Source organism: Mauremys mutica, chromosome 1, assembly GCF_020497125.1.
Source record: "Mauremys mutica isolate MM-2020 ecotype Southern chromosome 1, ASM2049712v1, whole genome shotgun sequence".
Classification (NCBI taxonomy): Eukaryota; Metazoa; Chordata; order Testudines; family Geoemydidae; genus Mauremys; species Mauremys mutica.
Window position 1 is genome coordinate 265,823,247 of NC_059072.1, and position 19,152 is coordinate 265,842,398.

Sequence of the window (19,152 nt, forward strand, 5' to 3'; positions counted from 1 at the left end):
CCACAAAACAGACCAAAAGAGCACATCCAGAAATGTGGCATATTCCAGGGCATCTTGCAAGAGGGCAGGTGTCATCTGTAGGGGGGCGCTGTTGCACTGGCTCTGGACCCCAGCATCCTTCCCCCATCCTTGGTAAAGAAGGAGGAAGAAACTACTTATATATTTTTATTCTCCTTCACTCATATCCTGGTGACCTGCACAGCTCAGGATAGGATAGGACGTGGCCTTAAACTGTGGTCATTGTCAAGAAAGTGACTTTTTAAAAAATGGTAGCATGTTAGTCAACAGAGCTGCTGCCTCTGTTTATCTCTATTTGTATCTATTTACTTTCATAACAGAAATAAAGTTTTACTGTTAACTTTTTAGAGCCAGCACAGCTATGAGAAAGTTAATTCTCTTCTGGCTCATATATTAACATAATTGTTAATTAAGCAGATTCTGCCAGTCGCACTTGTGCTACATCTCTGAAGACTATAAGATTGGGTAGATGCAATTGAAGGCACTTGAGAATTTGGACTGCAAATTCTTAATTACTAACAGGAATGTACGACAAGAAAAGACCAGAACTTGACTTTTAGGTACCACACTGATTTGAGCTTGTAAAATAAGTCATAAAAGTCTGGATCTTGAAGTTATGAAGGTACAATTAAATTTGGGAACCCTATGTCACTATGCCTCAGTGAGTCACCACTGAGAATACCAAATTCAGGACAGACCTCTGAGAAATAGGTCAGACTCACCACAAACCGATGGTTATTCTATCATTAGATTAAACCAAGCCAGTAACAAAAATGAACTTCTGTCTCACCACACTGGTTAACAAGAAGCCAAAAATGCAGTCTCCTTAGGCATTCTAGCTCTTGGCTCAGCACCCAGACACTAGACTTTGATGAGTGGTTACTGAAAACCTATTTCAGCAAATACAGGGTCCTTCTAATCCCAAGAAACAAATTGCATCAAATATAGGGTCCTTCCAATCCCACTTAGCCAGGTCAATATATAACTTAGATCTTCTTTTCTATGTGGATTCCAGATGTGGGTGCATATGCATGCCATGTGCTAGAGCTGGAACTGCTCGTAGTAGTGTCTCTTGACAGGCATGTGCGACATGTGTCAGCCGTGTGATGCATCCTAGGCTTTAAGAGTCTGTGTCGGTCGACGCCACTCCAGTTCCCTCTTACTCCTGCATGGCTAGAATCAGAACTGCTGCTCCTCGGTGCTCTTAGCTTGCTAAGAGCTCGTCCATTCTTTCTATAAATAGTTTTTCTAGTTGTATATTGTTGTCTGACAGTTTTTAGTCATTTAGATCTCCTCTGTTGGACTTTTTTCCTTTTGCGGGGCACTCCACCATCCTGGGGACTGTGTCCCGGCAAGCTGGTTCAAAAGGTGTTCTACATGCCAGCGCTCCTTCTCTGTGATTGACAAGCACCAGTGCTGTCTCTATTGTCGTGATGAAGCCCATGTTGGAGCCAGCTGCTCCATCTGCTGCTCATTCCTACCTCAGACTCGGGAAGCTAGGGAACTTCTCCTCGTCAATCGCCTGGTGGAGGAGGCGCAATCGGATCTGGCACTGACAGATCTGCCAGAGTGATGCCCGGTGTGACTTTCTCATGTACACCGAGATCCTAGGGCTCTGATTCTGAGTTGGAGTTGTCATCTTCCCGCTCCACATCACCCGATGAGGTTTGGGGGCCAATGGTCATAGTGGTGGTAAACAACAGGGCCCAGCAGGGAAGATTCAAGTCTACCCCCAAGGACAAAAACTCCAAGCAGGTGGATCTTCTGGGCAGGAAGATCTATACCTCATTGTCCTTACAGATGATGATCGCAAATCAACAGGTTTTGCTGGTCAAGTATGATTTCCTTAATTGGTCAGTATGGCTCAATTCTAGGACAGTTGCCCAAGACCTGACTTGAGAAGTTCCAGGAGTTCATTGAAGAAGGCTGCTTGATGGCCAAAATGTCCTTGCATTCTGCCCTGGGTGTTGTGGACACCTCAGCTAGGTTTGTGGCCGTGGCGGTAACTGTGAGGAGGACTTCCTGGTTGCAAAACATCTGGGATCATTCTGGATGGCCAGTAATTCATTGAGGACTTGCCCTTTGATAGCCGAGTCTTGTTCTTGGACAAGAATGACACTTTGCATTCCTTCAAGATTTCCAGGGCTACCTTGAGGTCCTTGGGAGTGTACCCTTGGAAGAGGGATATATCCCACAAGAGGAAACAGTTGGGCTGAAGCTGAGGACTCCACATGCCCTCCCTTGGCACAGGGCAAGCACCATTTTGACTCCTTTGTCCAGAGCATTGGTCCAGTCGTTACTCCACCCAGTTGTTCCCCCACCCCTTTGAGGATAGCCTGGCCTGCTTTTACAATGCTTGGGACTTGATTATCTCCAACAGCTGGATCTTAGACACTGTCAGATTGGGCTGAGCAATACAGTTCCTCCTCATGGCCCCTTCCCCCATCTCCTTCCCCATGGGACACCTCTTATCAGCTCCCCAGAGAAAAAGGATATCTAGGACCTAGGTGGACCTGTGGACATTGCTGACAAAATTCTTCGATCAAGAGTGCACGGGCGCACACACATTCTGAAGTGGGCCACCCATAGGGACACTGCTTAAAGAAGGAGGAGAGATCGCTTACCTTGTAAAGTGAATAACATGACCTCTCCTTACTTTTTCTGCTGCCAAAACCTCTAGCTTCTCTTTCTAAGAACTTTATGTGATAAGAATAAAGATCTGTGGCATATATTGAAAATGTGGGGACACTGAATTTAATATAAAAATAAAAACAAGGCTATTGTAGTAATTGTTTTACTTAGTCATGTTTAAAAATTTACATTTAATGAATTAATTAAAATTAAGCAACCACAGTATTTCCAATTGGCTGCACCAGAGAATCCTAGGCTGTTTTTGCAGAATGCAGGTGAAGCTGGCCATGGAGTATATGAAGTCTTGATTATAATTACAGAACAGGTGGCTGCGTTGATTGGGGAAGTGAGGAAGCAAGACTAATTCCCTAACAAATTGCTTATGGAAAAGTACAGCCAAAAGAGGGCATTAAAAAAGTTGACTTACGACTGTAACAGATCACTCCTCTTGGTCTTTACTTGCCAGTGTGTCAAGGGCTCTCATACCTAAAATGTTAGCGAGGTGGTTTCATGCTTCTGAACTTTGATCTAAAGACATTCATACAGGTGGGAACTTTTACTATAAGAATTTTATTACTGAAGACATTCACACAATTTAAATAAATACCTGTAGACTGAGATTTTTAGTGCTACCTATTTGCACATTGCATTTGCTTTTAGTTTGAAATCGCCAATAGGGTGATGGTAGGAAACAAAAGCCTAGGTAAATTAAGTTGCTTTCAGTGTTTAGATCAGTGATGGGCAACCTGCTGCCCGCAAGCTGCATGCGGCCTGACAGGGTAATCCACTGGCAGGCCACCAGACAGTTTGTTTACATTTGCACAGCTGCCCGCAGCTCCCAGTGGCCGCGGTTCACCATTCCCGGCCAGTGGGAGCTGTGGGAAGCGGTGGCCAACATGTCCCTGCCGCCCACGCTACTTACACAGCTCCCATTGGCCGGGAACGGCAAACCATGGCTACTGGGAGCTGCGGGCAGCCGTACAAATGTAAACAAACTGTCTAGCGGCCTGCCAGCGGATTACCCTTGTGGGCTGCAGGTTGCTCACCAGTGGTTTAGACTGTCACTACACTATAAAAATCTTTACAAAGATGAAGCAGCAGAAAAAAGGAAGCAATTTTTTTTTTTAAAATTACACTTGTGTTGCAGTATATATATTTTTTTATCGTAGATGAACCCCAGAAAACATTATGCAAGACTGTTTCCTGCCCTGGTTTATAGAAATGGGGAGGTGGAAAAACTTGGCTAATAAGGAAAGGTCTTTTTATTTTATTGTAGAACAACAAAGTGAAACGTTTTGCTTTTGAACTCAAGATGCAAGACAAGAGTAGTTATCTTCTAGCTGCAGACTGTGAACTGGAAATGGAGGAATGGATAACTACTTTAAACAAAATTCTCCAACTAAACTTTGAAGCTGCAATGCAAGAAAAAAGAAATGGAGAATCTCATGAAGGTAAGTAATATTGTTATTAGTGGCTGTATAATAAATTTATTTGGGCAACATCGATGTAGGTAAAATCCTAAAGTAAGGATTTGTCATGCTTGGCAGCTAGGGCCTTCATCATTTCCGCTTCCTGTAATACTGTAGATCATGGGCATTATCCTGCTCTCGTGAAATTAATGAGTTTTGCCATTTCAGCCTTGTTTACATGAGAAAGTTGCACCAGTATAGTTTATACTGATTTATTTAAAACGGTATAACTAAATCAATAATGCACTGCTGTGCATGAACTTGATTAAGCTACTGCACTTATAACGTATTGTATCCACGCAGCACAGCCCTGTATCTAAGTGCATTACGGTCTGTGTGGGTAACCCAAGGTACCAAGGGCTATTGCTAGGCTCTATGCATTCTTGCTAATTTTCAGAAGAATGTGGTACTTAGAAGGGATCACGGGAGTTTAAACCTGCTATATCATATAATTCAGTTGGTTCTCAGTAGACAATGCCATTTATGCATGGAGGCCTGAGTGTAGTTGTGATGATACATTTGCAATGAATGTGAGTCACAAATAGAATTTTTTGGACCACTTCAGGCAGCATTTAAGCCCATGGGAGAGGGAACACCCAGCCCAGTTGACCCAGAGACAGTGGAGTGTGTGCAAGTAACTAGACAGATTGCTTCAGGTATGAACTGGTGCAGTATGGGATAGCAATGGGAGGACTAAATGAATTGGTGTAATTATATCAGGATGACAGTGCCTCCTCATGGACCTTACGTTGATATATCTCTCTCCAAAATAGTTAAGTCAATTGGAAAGCGGTCTGACTTTTATGATTTAGGTAACAAGATAAACATATAAGACAACTTATCTGTGAACACAAACAGTTTCTGCTGGAAAAAAAAAAGCTACACTGGTATGACTTTCCCATGTACACAAGCCCTTCTTTTAATCAGGCTTGAACCCTGTGTGTATTGTTAGGTAAAGGATTTGGTGTCCATGTGGGAAAAGAAGATACAAACTACTCATTTATGGAATTGCAACAATTGCTTTACACCCTCTAACAAACAGGAAAGACCACAGAAGTCACTGAATCAAAATGAGAAAGTGGGCAATGGCACACAGTTGTCTGCTCTTTATTTTTGTTGATATCAACATTTATTATTGTTGATGAAGTAGTAATTACAGTCATAATGTAGTTGTTGGAAATAAAGTATTTTCCTGAAGTTGTTAATGTCTGTTTAATTTTAAAATTTTCTGTTTTGTAATTGCAGATGATGAACAAAGCAAAATGGAAAGCTCATTATCCAGTATAGATAGCTACTTTCCTGAAATTTCCAAGGTAGTGTATTCCTTTAAAGCTCCTATCGGTGATTGGAATGAAATAAGTGAATCTCATTTTAATAATTATGGAGGCACAAGGTTGGGCTTTTGGTCCAGAAATAATTGGTCAGTTGACTGGTCAGATATTGTCAAATAATGTGAAAAATGGTCAAATATTTTAAAGCACTTATTTAATAAAAAAAAAGTGAGACTTTGTCTCCAGTAGCCTAAGCTTTAGATAGATACTATTGTGTTAATTTGGATGAAGTATATGGGCCCAGTGAGTTAAAGGTGTTAACGTGACCAGTCACTGTCCCACATTAAACATCATTAAACAAGGCTTAGGTTTGGTATACAGAGATCTCAACCTTCTTAATACCATGGCAAACCCACTATAAAATTAATGCCAGAGGTTAGAAATTTATTGTTTTGAAACACAAAAGGAAAGGAATCAAAATCACGAAAAGAGCTTTGAAACTGAAATTGATTGACTATTGGAGAAAGGTGTGGTAGGTGAGGTAATATCTTTTATTGGACTGACTTCTGTTGGTGAAGGAGAGACAACTAAAATACAAGATTACAGCTAAAATACAATACAGATTGTTTAGCATAAGAAGCTAACATGTTGTAAGAGGCAGTTAGCACCTCTGAAATTGCAAGATGAAGGAGGGTTAGTGGATTAGAGATTGTTATAATAAGCCATAAGTCTAGTGTCTTTATTGAGTCCATGATTTTTAGTGCCTATAAAGTTATGAACATAAGCTCCCAGGCTCATCTTTTGAAGGTGTTGTGCAGATTTCCTTTGAAGATGAGGACTGAGAGGTCAGATATGGAGTGATTGTTTTGTGGAAATGTTTGCCCCATTGGTGATATGGAGTTTTTTATCATTTTTCTGTGTGAGTTCATTTGAGAGAGTAGTGATTGGTTTCACCCACATTGTAGCTATTGGGTCATTTGATGCATTGGAAGAGGTACACTACATGTGAGGCATGTGTAGGATGCATGGATCTTGAAAGGACTGTTGGGGGTGTTAATGATCATCATAGCAGTGGAGATATGTCTGCAGGTTTTGCATGTGATTATGGCAGGGTCTGGTGCCTCTTTGAGTTGGTGGGTCCTGGACTATGGGGAGCTTGCTTCTGATGATGAGCTTGGAGAGGTTGAGAGGTAATTTGAAGGCCAGAAGAGGGGGGTCAGGAAATATTTTCTTTAGAATGTGATCCCCATCGAGTATGGATTGTAATTGTTTAATGAAACCCTGTGTGGTGGAAGATGAGAACCAGTGATGTGTGGTTGGAGGTTCTCTTGGGGTATTTGTGTGGCCCATTCCATGATGTAATTCACTTCTCTGGGGGAGTGTCCTTGTTGGGTGAAGAGGGTTTTAAATATGTTAAGGTGTATATGCTGGATCTTCTCCTCAGAGCATATTTTATATCATCGGAGTGCCTGGTTGTGGACAGGCAAATTGCTTGGTAAGTTTGGGGTGGTTACTGGATCTGTGATATTAGGTGTGGTGATCCCGGAGTTACTTGTATATAGTTGTCTGTAGCGCTCCATTGTTGAAGCTGATCATGGTGTCCCGGAAGTTGGTGCTAGCGTGGGAGTGTTCTAGAGAGAGTTTGATGGATGCATGGTGGTGGTTAAAGTTGTGTTGGAAGTCTGTGAAGGAGTTTAGGTCGTCTGTACAGAGGACAAAAATTTTATCACTGTATCTCAGGTATATGATTGGTTTTGTGGTGCATTTGTCCAGAAATTCTTCCTTGAGATCACCCATCAAGAGGCTGGCATATTGGGGAGCCATACTAGTACCCACGTTTGTTCCCATGCTTTGGACAAAGTGTTTGTTGTTGAAGGTAAAGTTGTTAGGGTGAGGAGAAATGGCTGAATTTCGCAATATGTTTGGGGTGGATAATTTTGTGGTTTTCCATGGTCTTGTGGATATTTGAGGTGGGATGCGATGCTGTTATGAGGGGTGTTAGTGTGTAGGGAGGTCATTGACATTCATGGTGGCAAGTACGGTATTCTGAGGGAGGTTATTAATGCTGTGGAGTTTCTGGAGGAAGTCGGTTGTGTTCTGGAGGAAACTGGTCCTTTGTGTGATGAGTGGTTTGAGTATGACTTCTAGGTGTCCCAACATTCCATCAGTAAGAATGCCATTGTTAGATCTGATGGATCTGCCTGGGTTCCTTTATCTGTGTGTATTGGGAAGTATGTAGAAGGTCGTAGGGGTGGTTTCATGGGGGATGAAGTTGCACAGTTTCTCTTGGGGTTGTTTCAGGAAGGATTTGAGTTTAGTCTTAAATTCTGAGATGTGGTGTCGTCTTTGAGTTTTGAGGTGGTGTTGGAGAGTTTGTCAGTTGGCCTTGTTGATGTAGTCATCACGGCTGAGGACCACAATGGCACCCACTTTGTCTGCTGATGTAATCATTATCGGGTGGTTGGATTTCAGCGAATGTATATCAGTCCTCTCAATGTTAGAGAGATTGTCATGGATGTTTAAGAATTTCAGACAATTTTTTTCCTGAAGCAATCAATGTAATGATCAAGTATGTGGTTTTGTCCACTGTGGGATGTGCAGTCCGATGATTCTTTTTCCTTCTGATTGTCAGTGGGGATGCGGGAGTTGTGGTGGTATCATCTTTGTTATGAGAGAATTCGTTGAGGCAGAGTTGGTGAAAGAATTCTTCTAGATCTCCACGTTAGTTCTGTGTCAGGTTCTTTTTGAAGCAGTAAAAATCATGGACTCAATAAAGACACTGGATTTATGGCTCATTATGACAATCTATAACCACTAACCCACCTTTAGCCTATGACTGCAGAGGTGTTAACTTTCCACTTCACCTTGAACGGTTTCTTGAAACATGTGTTAACCCTTTATGTTTAACAATCTGTTCCACCTTGTATTTAGCTCTGACATGCTGATTAGCTTTCCCAGACCCGAGTTGGGAATGATAATCACTTTCCTGATTTAGATAAAACAGACACAGTAGGGAGAGAAAAGATAGGATAGTAAATATGAGGGAAATACACCTTTTGTTGATATTCTCAGCATATAGGATGGTTGGTCAGACATGGACAGATGCTTTGGGCTGGCAGGTTGGCCATGACAGCTGTTTCTCTAGACCCCAGCTCACGTCCCAGGTCAGTGACATCATGTGATTAGTCTAGTCAGGTCCCTCTCGTTTACTGGTCCTTTTTAGGCTGAGCAGAGCTGTTTAGGCAGTCTCGTCTCATTGTGCTGGTGCCACGCAGTACAGTTCAAGATCAAGTGAAAAGCCAAGCAGTGGAGGACAGGAGTAAGATGGGGAAGGCAGGGACAGAAAGCACATGTGGGATGGCAAAAGAGAGCAGGATCTCACATGTATCAAGCTGGGTTCCTCACTGGTGCAGTAATAAAAGTCAAGCTTCCCCACTGGAGTATCAAGGTCTGGTGTCACAGCTACTGTTTTTTTCCACAGTCACGAGATAGTAAACATTTTTTTTCTCCTCCCTAAAGTCTCTCTCTCTTTTTTTTTTTTTTTGGCCACAGTTAGGTCTAATTTCCAACACACCAACTTTGGTTCATTGATTTCTGCTCCTCTTGTTTACCAGTCATAATGTTAACACAGTCCTTGAGTGGTATCAGTAGATCCTTACTGTTTAAATTAAGTCAGGCTTTCTGTCTTCTCACATTTTTTCTTAAACAGTTTTATATCAGATCATTGTAACAATTCATGAATCTTTATCCACTTTTCACCAGTTAAGCTAACAATTAAAATAGGCCTACTAGGCCTCAATTTTTATAACAATACTTGTGCCTAATTACAAAAAACAACTGAGTTATTTCAACTTAGAAAAATGTAAAACACAGTGAAATGAAGTTATAAAACATGAAAGAATAGTTATTACCATTTTAAACAATGTTAGATTAGCATTTAAATGTGAACATTATTCAAGATTGAACAAAAGAAAAGAAAAATTAAATAAAACACACACATAGCGCTGTAAAAAAAAAAGTCATTTTTAATTGCACTTATGCTAGGTAGGCAGCAGGCCAACTCCTCAAGAAGGTTAATGTCTCTTTCCCTTTTCTCTTTAATGGGGGTGGCGGAGGTTTAATGACTGAACTGCATTCCCTTCTGAGTTAATTTCTGTATGTTTGTTTAGTCAGTTTAGACTGTAAACTTTTTGGGGCAGAGACCCTGTCTTTTAACTTGTTTAATGTGCTTTGTAAACTGCCAGGTATATTGATGGCATGATATGCAAATAAAGATATACATACACAAATACATACATTTGTTCTAGAAGATTCCAGTCAGTTAAGATATTCAGCTTTCCCAACAGATAGCATTATCATGTAGTAAAGTGAGTGATCAAGACATTTCAGTAGGTCTGCTAACAGATGGCACCATGATTCAATCAAAAAGATAGGCCGCCACCTGTTTCAGGGCATTCTTTCTGGAATATATGATAGGATTTGACCTTAATCAAATAGGTGGTTAGTTGACCAGTCAGTTGACATTATTTGACCAGCCAATTGACCAGCTGGCCAAGCCTATGGAGGCACAGTTGCAGGTCCGTAGTTGAGCTGAGTTAGAAACTCACTTGAAAATTTCTTCATTTGCAGATGTTGGCATCTCTAGTATAAGCTGATTTAGAAAAATTAAACAATATTCATTAGATACTGCTGTTACTCATAACTCTTTTTATCTGTCATGGAGGCTGCCTCCCTTAGCGCTTACCATCTTGTGAAGTTCCTAACTCCACAAGTCTCTTGTCTCTGAAGAGTTCAAAACTCTGTAGGGTAGTGAAATAAGTGTGTGGGAGAATCTTCTAAAGCAGAGGTGGGCACACTACATCCCATGGGACCCTCCTGCCTGGCCCCTGAGCTCCTGGCTCGGGAGGCTAGCCCTGGCCCCACCCCTGCTGTTTCCCCTCCCCACGCAGCCTCAGCTTGCCCCGCCGCCGGTGCAATGCTCTGGGCAGCAGGGCTGTGAGCTCCTGGGGCAGCACAGCTGCAGAGCCCGGCCTGACTCGGTGCTTTGTGCTGCGCGGTGGTGACGGTATGGCTGGCTCCAGCCAGGTGGCGTGGCTGTACTGCCGCCAGTCACCAGTGCTCCAGGCAGTGTGGTAAGGGGGCAGGGAATGGGGGGGTTGAGTAGAGGGCAGGGGAGTTCGAGGTGGTGGTCAGGGAGCAGGGGTGAGGATGGGGTCGGAGCAGTCAGAGGGCGGGGAACAGGAGGGTTGAATGGGGGCAGGGATCCAGGGGGGCAGTCAGGAAAGAAGGGGGGTTGGATGGGGTGGCGGGGGGCAGTCAGGGAAAGGGTCCTGGGGGCAGTCAGGGGACAGGGAGAAGGAGTGGTTGGATGGGCAGGGGTCCCAGGGGGGCAGTCAGGAAGGAAGGGGGGATTGGATGGGGCGGTGGGGGCAGTCAGGGGCAGGGGTTCCAGTGGCTGTCAGGGGACAGGGAACGGGGTGTGTGTGTGGATGGGGTAGGGGTCCGGGGGGGGGCATCAGGGAACTGGGAGGGTTGGATGGGGCAGGAGTCCCGGGGGGGAGGTTGCATAGAGGGTGGGGGCCAGGCCACGACCCCCTCCCCTAACCAGCCCTCCATACAATTTCCAAAACCGGATGCAGCCCTCAGGCCAAAAAGTTTGCCCGCCTCTGTTCTAAAGTATAGTGTGGTGATAGACGTTAATTTGCTAATAGCATAACCGGGTAAGCACTTTTTTGTATAAAAGTTTTATGCATTTAAGTGTATAAATAAAATAGTGTATACTGATATGCTTAAATAGCTGAACTATAAAGTTGTTTTACTTCTAAAAAAAAAAAAAAATTTAGAAGTCAGTAAAGGTAAATTATGACTTCCCAGTACTACAGAGCTGATGGAAGCAGCCAGATAGCCCAGGGGCTCTCAAAATTTAGCAGCTCTCAGGGCAGTAGGCGCTATTGAGTGCCTTCATTTTCTGCTTGTGGAAGCAAAATAGATCCTGGCTTAAGATTTATATGCAGGCACATTTCTCTCTCTAACATTTTAATACATTCAAATAAGATCTGAAGCATATTTATGCTAAAGCCAGTTAACCCAGTGCTGTGCATGTAGTTTATATAAGGCTGGTAATCGATTATTTCTCATGCTATCAGTTGGACAGTGTAGAGGCCACTGAACATGTTATGTTCCTCCATGATGGTCTGGACAGACCCAAATCTGATGCGTTACAGAGTAGGATACCTGTGAGGGACAGGTGACTGACTGGGGGTGGCAGGCATGTCTTTTCATCTTGCTTTCATTGGGTCAGAGTTGAAGATGATTCTTACAGGGAAGTTGGTAGGCATTTGAAGCAGATGACCATACCATGTTAGAGATGCCAACAATTGACATCTTAACCTGGACAATGCTCTGATGAGCCTCAACTTTGAGCCTTCCCTATTTGCGTTACATGTTCTAAAATGTAAGGGAATAGTGTTAATTAGAGAATGAATTCATTATAAATCAATAGCATTTTTGTGTGGGAATTAGGTAGTAAATTCATCAGTGTTAGCTTTATTAGTACCCACTTTACAAAAAAAAACTGATGTTACTAAAACACTCTAGTGATATTGGAGACTACATTTCTTAATTCAGTCAGAATAAATTAGCAGGATAGTACTCAGAACCAGTCTTGCTGCCTTCATTTCTCTGCATCACTTTTGTAGAGTAAGCTGAGAATCAATTTACAGATTTTGCAGAAAGTTACTTTATATATACAAAGTCTGTAAAGCATGGCCAATAGTAGTAGAAAATAAATCTATAATTGTTTGGTTTGACACTAGTTCAGTTGTATTTTCTTAATATACTGAAAATGAAATTGTATTATCATTTGCAATCAAATTTTAAATACAGAATTTTCCTTTACATAGTTCTATAGAATCAAAGGAACTAAGTTTGTTAGTCTATGGAAGACAATTTAGAAAATGAATATAAAACTTGACCTTTTGATGGTACAATAAATATTTTTTCTTTCTTTAGAATATAAAATCTTAAAGAAGAATGTTTAACTCGGTAGATGACTTTGGGATTTTGCTTTTATTGAAATCTGTTTTGCACCTGCTTACTAAAGCTAATTTTAGTTTTACTAAAGCTGAAAATGCTACTTCCTGTTTCCATGAACTTTTGATGGGAGTTGTTTTGACTTCTTAGTCTATATATTTGTTTTAGGTTTTTTTCTGGTATGTTGTTTTTACTATTTCTTTGGGCAGTGATGGTTTGTTATTCCATGCATCCAATCTACTTTGCGTTGTTTCTCTCAAAATATTTTTTCCAGAAAATATCTCACTCATTCTGTCCTAGTGTAGTTCTTTCTTGCTACTTAAATGATACCCTGTAAAACTTGCTCTAATATTTTCTTTCTAGCATATAGATTTTTCCTACTGAGAAATAGATACAAAATAATTTTGTACCGTTTTGTTAGTGCACTCACTGTGTTTTGACTGGATTACTTCTGTGTAGTCAGCTCCTCTGGGGGCCCTTGTCGTCTGTTCTCCATCTGTATCAAGTTATATAGTGGTGTCCCTCTGCTGCCAGTGTATCTGAGATGTTGATCTCTCTACCATTCCTCTAAAGGAAGACATCAAGGGGTGTCATGTAAAACACTTGGGCTTTCTTTAGCTGATTTTTGGACCCAAATAAGAATAGTATAGCACCAAGTCTCCTGCTTCCTGTCACTGTCTTTTTCTTTGTAATTGAAATATTGCTAAACAGGATGTGATGGACAGGAAGATTGAGTTTTGATACAAAAATAACGATAATGTACAATATTGTGAAATGCAAATACGAGTCTCTTGGAGTTGTGTGCCAAGCTGCATAAACTTGAAAATGTTAGGCTTACCATATTTTTGTAACAGAGGTTGTGTGCTTCAACACTTGTACATTAGAACTTCTGGACTGTACCTATCTAGACGTCAGCATACCTTTTAGAGTTAATTCCCCCTGGTCATAAATAGAATTTAAAAGCTTAAATCACTATTCAATACTAATTTAAGTACTCATCCCATTTTACAGATGGGAAAACTGAGGCACAGAGGCTAAATAATTTACTGAGAGCCACAGTGGAAGGTTTGTGACAGAGCAGGAAATAGAACTCAGGTCTCCCAAGTCCCAAACTAATGCCCCAACCATTGGACTTCTTCCCAAAATATATACTTTTGTGGCTTATTGCTAATTCTGGTGTTATATGTTATTCCTCCCAGTGGGCAAAATATATGGATTGCCAATGAAAGCACCACCATTCTAATTTCTGCTCAGTATGTTTCTCTTCCCCTTTTTTCATTTTTTTCTCTACCTGATACGCCTTCCTTGTTTTCTGCATTTCTTTTAAAAATGTTTCTCTGATTTTCCCGACCCCTTATTTTTTCTTTTCTATAGAAAGAAAACAAAAAAAAGGCAATATTATTTTATATGTGGAAGGGTTCTGCCTAACAGTTTAGTTTGTTTGTACAGCCTTTCCCTGAGTGTTAAGAGCATGAAGTAGAGGAAGATAAATAGGATTAGTCTGTTTTCTTCTGATTATTTTTTTCAAGATTTTTACCACAGGAGACTGTTAAAGTGGGAATCGAAAAGAGGTTCCCAAGCTATGGTCTACAAAACATTTGCTGGTGGTCTGCAGAGAGGTGGCTGTTCTCATGGAACTGTCTGTTCCCTGCATTCCAACTGAGAAAAACAGAACAAAGAGGGATAAAAGAGAGCCAAAGTAGATACTGTCACCTTTTCTTTTCTTTTCTTCCCCCCCTCCCTCCCTTTCATCCCCAGAAAGGAATAAGAAGGTTTTGTCTAGGTTTGTAATGAACACTTTCTGGCCAAATTTCAGTGCCGGTAACTCCATCCTCATCTTCACTGGCCTCAGGGTGGATAAAAATCGATTATTTTTTTTAAATTAAATGCATTTAAAAAACAACTGTTTAAAACTAAATTGAAAATTAACAGTTTATGTTAAGGCCTAAACTTCTTATAATCTATTAAAATGTTTTAAATATAAAAATATTAAACAGTATATGTTTGCCAAGGTTTAAAGAAAGTCAAACTGTTAAACCAGCTTTTGACAGCAGTAGCCTCTTCTGCAGATGCAAAAAGACTGTGTTCTTCATTTCAGTTTATTCCAGTAGTTCACTTCAATGACTAGTTCATTCAAAGTTAATAAACCAATTTGGAGTTGAAATAGTAGGTAAGCTTGCTTTCCTTTTGCAATCTATCAATACAAACTAGGTGTGAACGGTTGAAATCTACCAGATCTAGAATTTTGAAGGACATGGTGACCACAAACAACCAGTTCCGTTAATTAACTACCGATAATACTTCCTCTGTTTAATAAATCAGTTTGTTTTCAATGCAAAACATGTTTTGATAAACTTTCCTATAAAAGCAGCAAAGAATCCTGTGGCACCTTATAGACTAACAGACGTTTTGCAGCATGAGCTTTCGTGGGTGAATACCCACTTCTTCGGATGCATCCACGAAAGCTCATGCTGCAAAATGTCTGTTAGTCTATAAGGTGCCACAGGATTCTTTGCTGCTTCTACAGAACCAGACTAACACGGCTACCCCTCTGATACTTTCCTATAAACTTTTTTCTCATGTATCCAGCACATTTAAGGTAGCTTTTATTTAATAAAAAAAAATAGAAATGCTGTTTTTGTGCATTTTTAATTGAATTTGCATTTCCATCCGAAAAGCTTGGCAGAAATCACAAGTAAAAAATTAATAATAATATAGTAAATAAGAAATGCGTCATTCATCATTTTCCAACATAATAAAATAAAGTGAAAATTAAGAATGAGTAAATGTAAATAATGTATATAGTTGCTTAAATAAATGGGTATAGATATATTGTATCCTCCTGGTTAGTAGGAAATAAAAGCACCAAATGTAAGACTATATTTTAGTTGTAAACTAACGTGTTTTAATCATTACCAATCAATGAGAGCCAAGAAAATAACTAAAAAGTACAAATGCAAAGCATGATTAAATTTGATTATTTAAATCAAGGTTTCTGCTTGCTTATTTAAATCATGGTTAAAGTTTGTGATTTAAATTGGTTTGATTTAAGTCAATCCACCCTTCTTGGCCTATTTGGCTGCCTTTGACACAGTTGGCCATGCTCCTCCACTTGAAATTGTTTCATGCCTGGGGGTTTTGTTGACTCCATCCTCTTCTTGTTTCCCTCCTACCTCTTGGATAACTCCTTCAGAATCTGATTTTTTGGGTCATCATTTCCTCTTCCTCTTTTGGTGTGGATTCCTTGGGCTCCATCCTTAGCTCCTTTTCCTCTACTCCCTCTAATGTGGGTAATCTCATTTGCAAACATGGTTTTGACCTCCAGCTTTATGATGGACTCTCAAATCTACTTGTCTATTCTGGACCTGTCTCCCTTCATCAACTATAACATTGTGGACTGTCTTTGATATCTCCGTTGAATGTCAAACTATCTACTGAAACATAACATTCTCAGAACTGAGTTCTTGATCTTTCCCCCAAAGCTCTTCCCTATCTTCCCTTTGTCTATCAGTAGGGAATGCACCAGAATCCTCCATTTCACGTAAGTCTATAAAAGTGCTGTTGTTTGTATTATTGTAGTACCTCAGCCTCAGTCATGGACCAGGAGCCCATTGTGCTAGGCTCTGTACAAACACATGATAAAAAAACAGCCCGTACCCCAAAGAACTTACAAGATAAGTATAAGGCAAGAGGCAACAAATGGATACATACAAACAAGGGAGTGCAAGGAAATAATGAGACAATATTAGTCAGCATAGTCATCAGTGAAACAGTGTGGTCTCAGAAACAGCATTTTAGCTGTTACCAGGGTTTTTTTTAGGTATCCCGACAAAGAAAAGTTCTTTAAGCACTTGTTCATGTCCATTCCATGTTAGGTGTGTGTGCTCACCACATGTACTGGTGCCAGAACTTTTTTCCCCAGTGATATCCGTAGGGCCAGCCATAGTGCCCTCTCGAATGGCACGCCAGTATAAGAATCTCGCCTGTCTGCACCTGATAGCATGAATGATGCATGTTTAAGCCTTGAGGAACTGGCTTTCTCCAGACAAGTCCACCAGGTTATTTTGGAAAGCAGAAAACACTGCACTAGAGCTACTTACCTGGCTAAGTGGAAGCGCTTCACTTGCTGGGTGTCTGAATCTCTCAGCACAGTCATCTTTGCAATCCATCCTGGAATACCTGCTTCATCTGACAATCAGATTCTTCAAGGGCCTGGAAAGACTCTTTCCACACATCCGGGACCCAGTCCCCCCATTGGGACCTCAATGTAGTCCTTTCTAGCTCAGCAGCTCCCCTTTTGAGCCCTTGACATCCTGCTCACTTCTACACGTATCGTGGAAGGTCGCCTCCCTTGTAGTGATCACCTTGGCAAGACGGATCTCCGAGATCACGGCTCTAGCCTCAGAACCCTTTACATGGTCTTCTACAAGGACAAGATCCAGCTGCGCCACTGGTCTTCAGACCAAAGGTGGTGTTGCACTTCCATGTCAACCAAGATATCTTCCTGCCAGTGTTCTTTCCAAAACAGCAAAACTTGAACGAGGAGAGGTGCCTGCATACTCTCAGTGTCAGACAGGCCTTGGCCTTCTACCTTGAGCAAACCAAGCCCCTGCGTAGGTCAGCTCAGCTTTTCATGGTGTTGGCTGACAGGATGAAAGTGATCATAATATCATCCTAGAGAATTTCTTCCTGGATCACCGTCAGCCTTCATGCCTGCTACGAACAGGCGAAGGTTTCACTTCCACCGATAACAGCTAATTCCACAAGGGCGCAGGCATCCTCAGCGGCAAGAAGGAAGTTAAAGGGGTAGGGGGGGCGCTCCTTATACTGGCGCATACACGTGCCATTCCAGAAGCGCAATAGCCAACCCTACAGATACACTGGGGGAAAAACTTCTGGCAACAATATATGTGGCGAGCACACACACCTAGAATGGAATGAACATGAGCAACATCTTAGGAGAGGTAGGCAACCATTTTTTTAAAGAAATGTTATGAAGGAGGATAATGGGTTACTTTTGGAGATGTTTATGGGGAACTTTTCTTGGGTGGGTGGGCAGCATAGAAGAACACATAAAGGTGCTTGTTTGAAAATGCAACAAATGGGTGATGGAGGCAGGAACTGATCTTTCAATACAGTGTAAGAAATGATAGGGAGGGAGGGGTTCGGTCATGATGGGCCTTGAAAGTGTTGGAAACAATAGAGAGGAGGGAGCCATGGCTTCATTTTTGACTCCTTGATCCCATATCCAGGTTGTATCTAAGTTGTACCTTTTGTTCTTGTGCAATGTTTCAGTGATTTGACTTTTCCTCTCTGCTTTCTCAGCCAAAAGTTTTGTCCAAGCCATGATCATGTCAAGCCTTAACTACTGCAGTATCTTTCTTTGGCCTCAGTGGCTACAGTTTTGACTCCTTAAGTCCATCCAAAATGTTTGTTCGGTAGACATCTCTCTGACTAGATCACCCTCCTCTTTGGTTCTCTGAATTGGCTCCTGCCCTTCCAGTGCATCGGACACAAAAGTTTTATCATAACTTTAAAAACCCTTCACAGTTTTAACTTAATCTGACAAGGGCTAGACAGGTGACGAATTTTATGATTATGGCTACTGATTGGCTAAGAATTGTGCACACTGAATTTTTGTTACCCTATCTTTCCCATTCCCTGTTGAGACACCCTTGATAGCCTTAATCATAACAGATGGTGAGACAAAGATTTTGTCATGGTTATTTTTAGTAAAAGTCAGGGACAGGTCACAGGCAATAACCAAAAATGCATGGAAGACTGTGACCTGTCCCTGACTTTTATTAAAAAATAACTGTGACAAAATGGGGAGGGAGGAGGGTCCAGGGTTCCCCCCACCCACAGTGGCTGAGAGAGTGGGGTCCTCCCTGCAGCTGATAGCAGCTTGGAGCTGTGGCGCCTGCCTGTGGCGGCTGGGAGCTGCAGGGTCCCCCTGCCACCCACAGGGACATCTGGGAGCTGCAGGGTCCCCATAATGCCTGAGGCTGTATGTGTGGGGGTGTCTGCTTTCCATAGTAGCATCTGGGGGCTGTGGGGTCTCCTCAGTGGTGGGGCATCAGCTGATGGGGAGGGGGTTCCCGCCGCCTGTAGCAGCTGGGAGTTGTAGGGGGGACCCACCAGCTGACAGCTCATGCGCCACCACCCTGGGTCTGAAGTGAAAATGTCACGGAGGCCTCTGGAAGTCACAGATTCTGTGACTTCCGTGACCTCCATGACAAAATCATAGCCTTAGTTATGACATCTGTCTCTTTTTAAGGTTATAAACTCTTTGGGGTAGAGATTGTAATTTTTCTGTGTTTGTATAGTGCTTAGCATAATGAGGCCCCAGTCTTTTGGAGGCTACCACAATATAAAATTATATGCAAAATTTATTTAAGCAACAGTTATAGTTGTCAAAGTGATATAATGGGATTGCAGGTGGGAGTGGAGGTAGTCTGTGTAGTCATGAATAGGAGGTTGAGATGTGATGCCCAAAACAACCTCTCTTAAAATGTAGTCTGTACTTGTTTTAAAAAAAAGGTAGACCTGGATTAAAATTACATGTCCCTTTTCGGATGGCTACAATTCTAAAGTACTAGCTGTACTGCAAAGGTAATTTGGCTGCTATATGCAGCCACTTGCCTACTACCTGAGGTGCATGTTTGCCAACTGACTTTAAAAAATGGTAAAATATCTATTTAAATGAACTCTCTTACAATGAAGGTAAACTA

General features: G+C 41.6%; 1 protein-coding gene across 1 annotated transcript in view; it reads left to right on the plus strand.

The window, feature by feature from the left end:
• Positions 1–19,152, plus strand: part of DOCK9 (dedicator of cytokinesis 9) — a 309,382-nt gene that overhangs the window by 134,455 nt on the left and 155,775 nt on the right. Inside the window, exons 8-9 of the mRNA XM_045009174.1 lie at positions 3,926–4,100; positions 5,364–5,431. Of these exons, the coding sequence (XP_044865109.1) occupies positions 3,926–4,100; positions 5,364–5,431 (243 nt within the window). The remainder of the gene's footprint in view (positions 1–3,925; positions 4,101–5,363; positions 5,432–19,152) is intronic.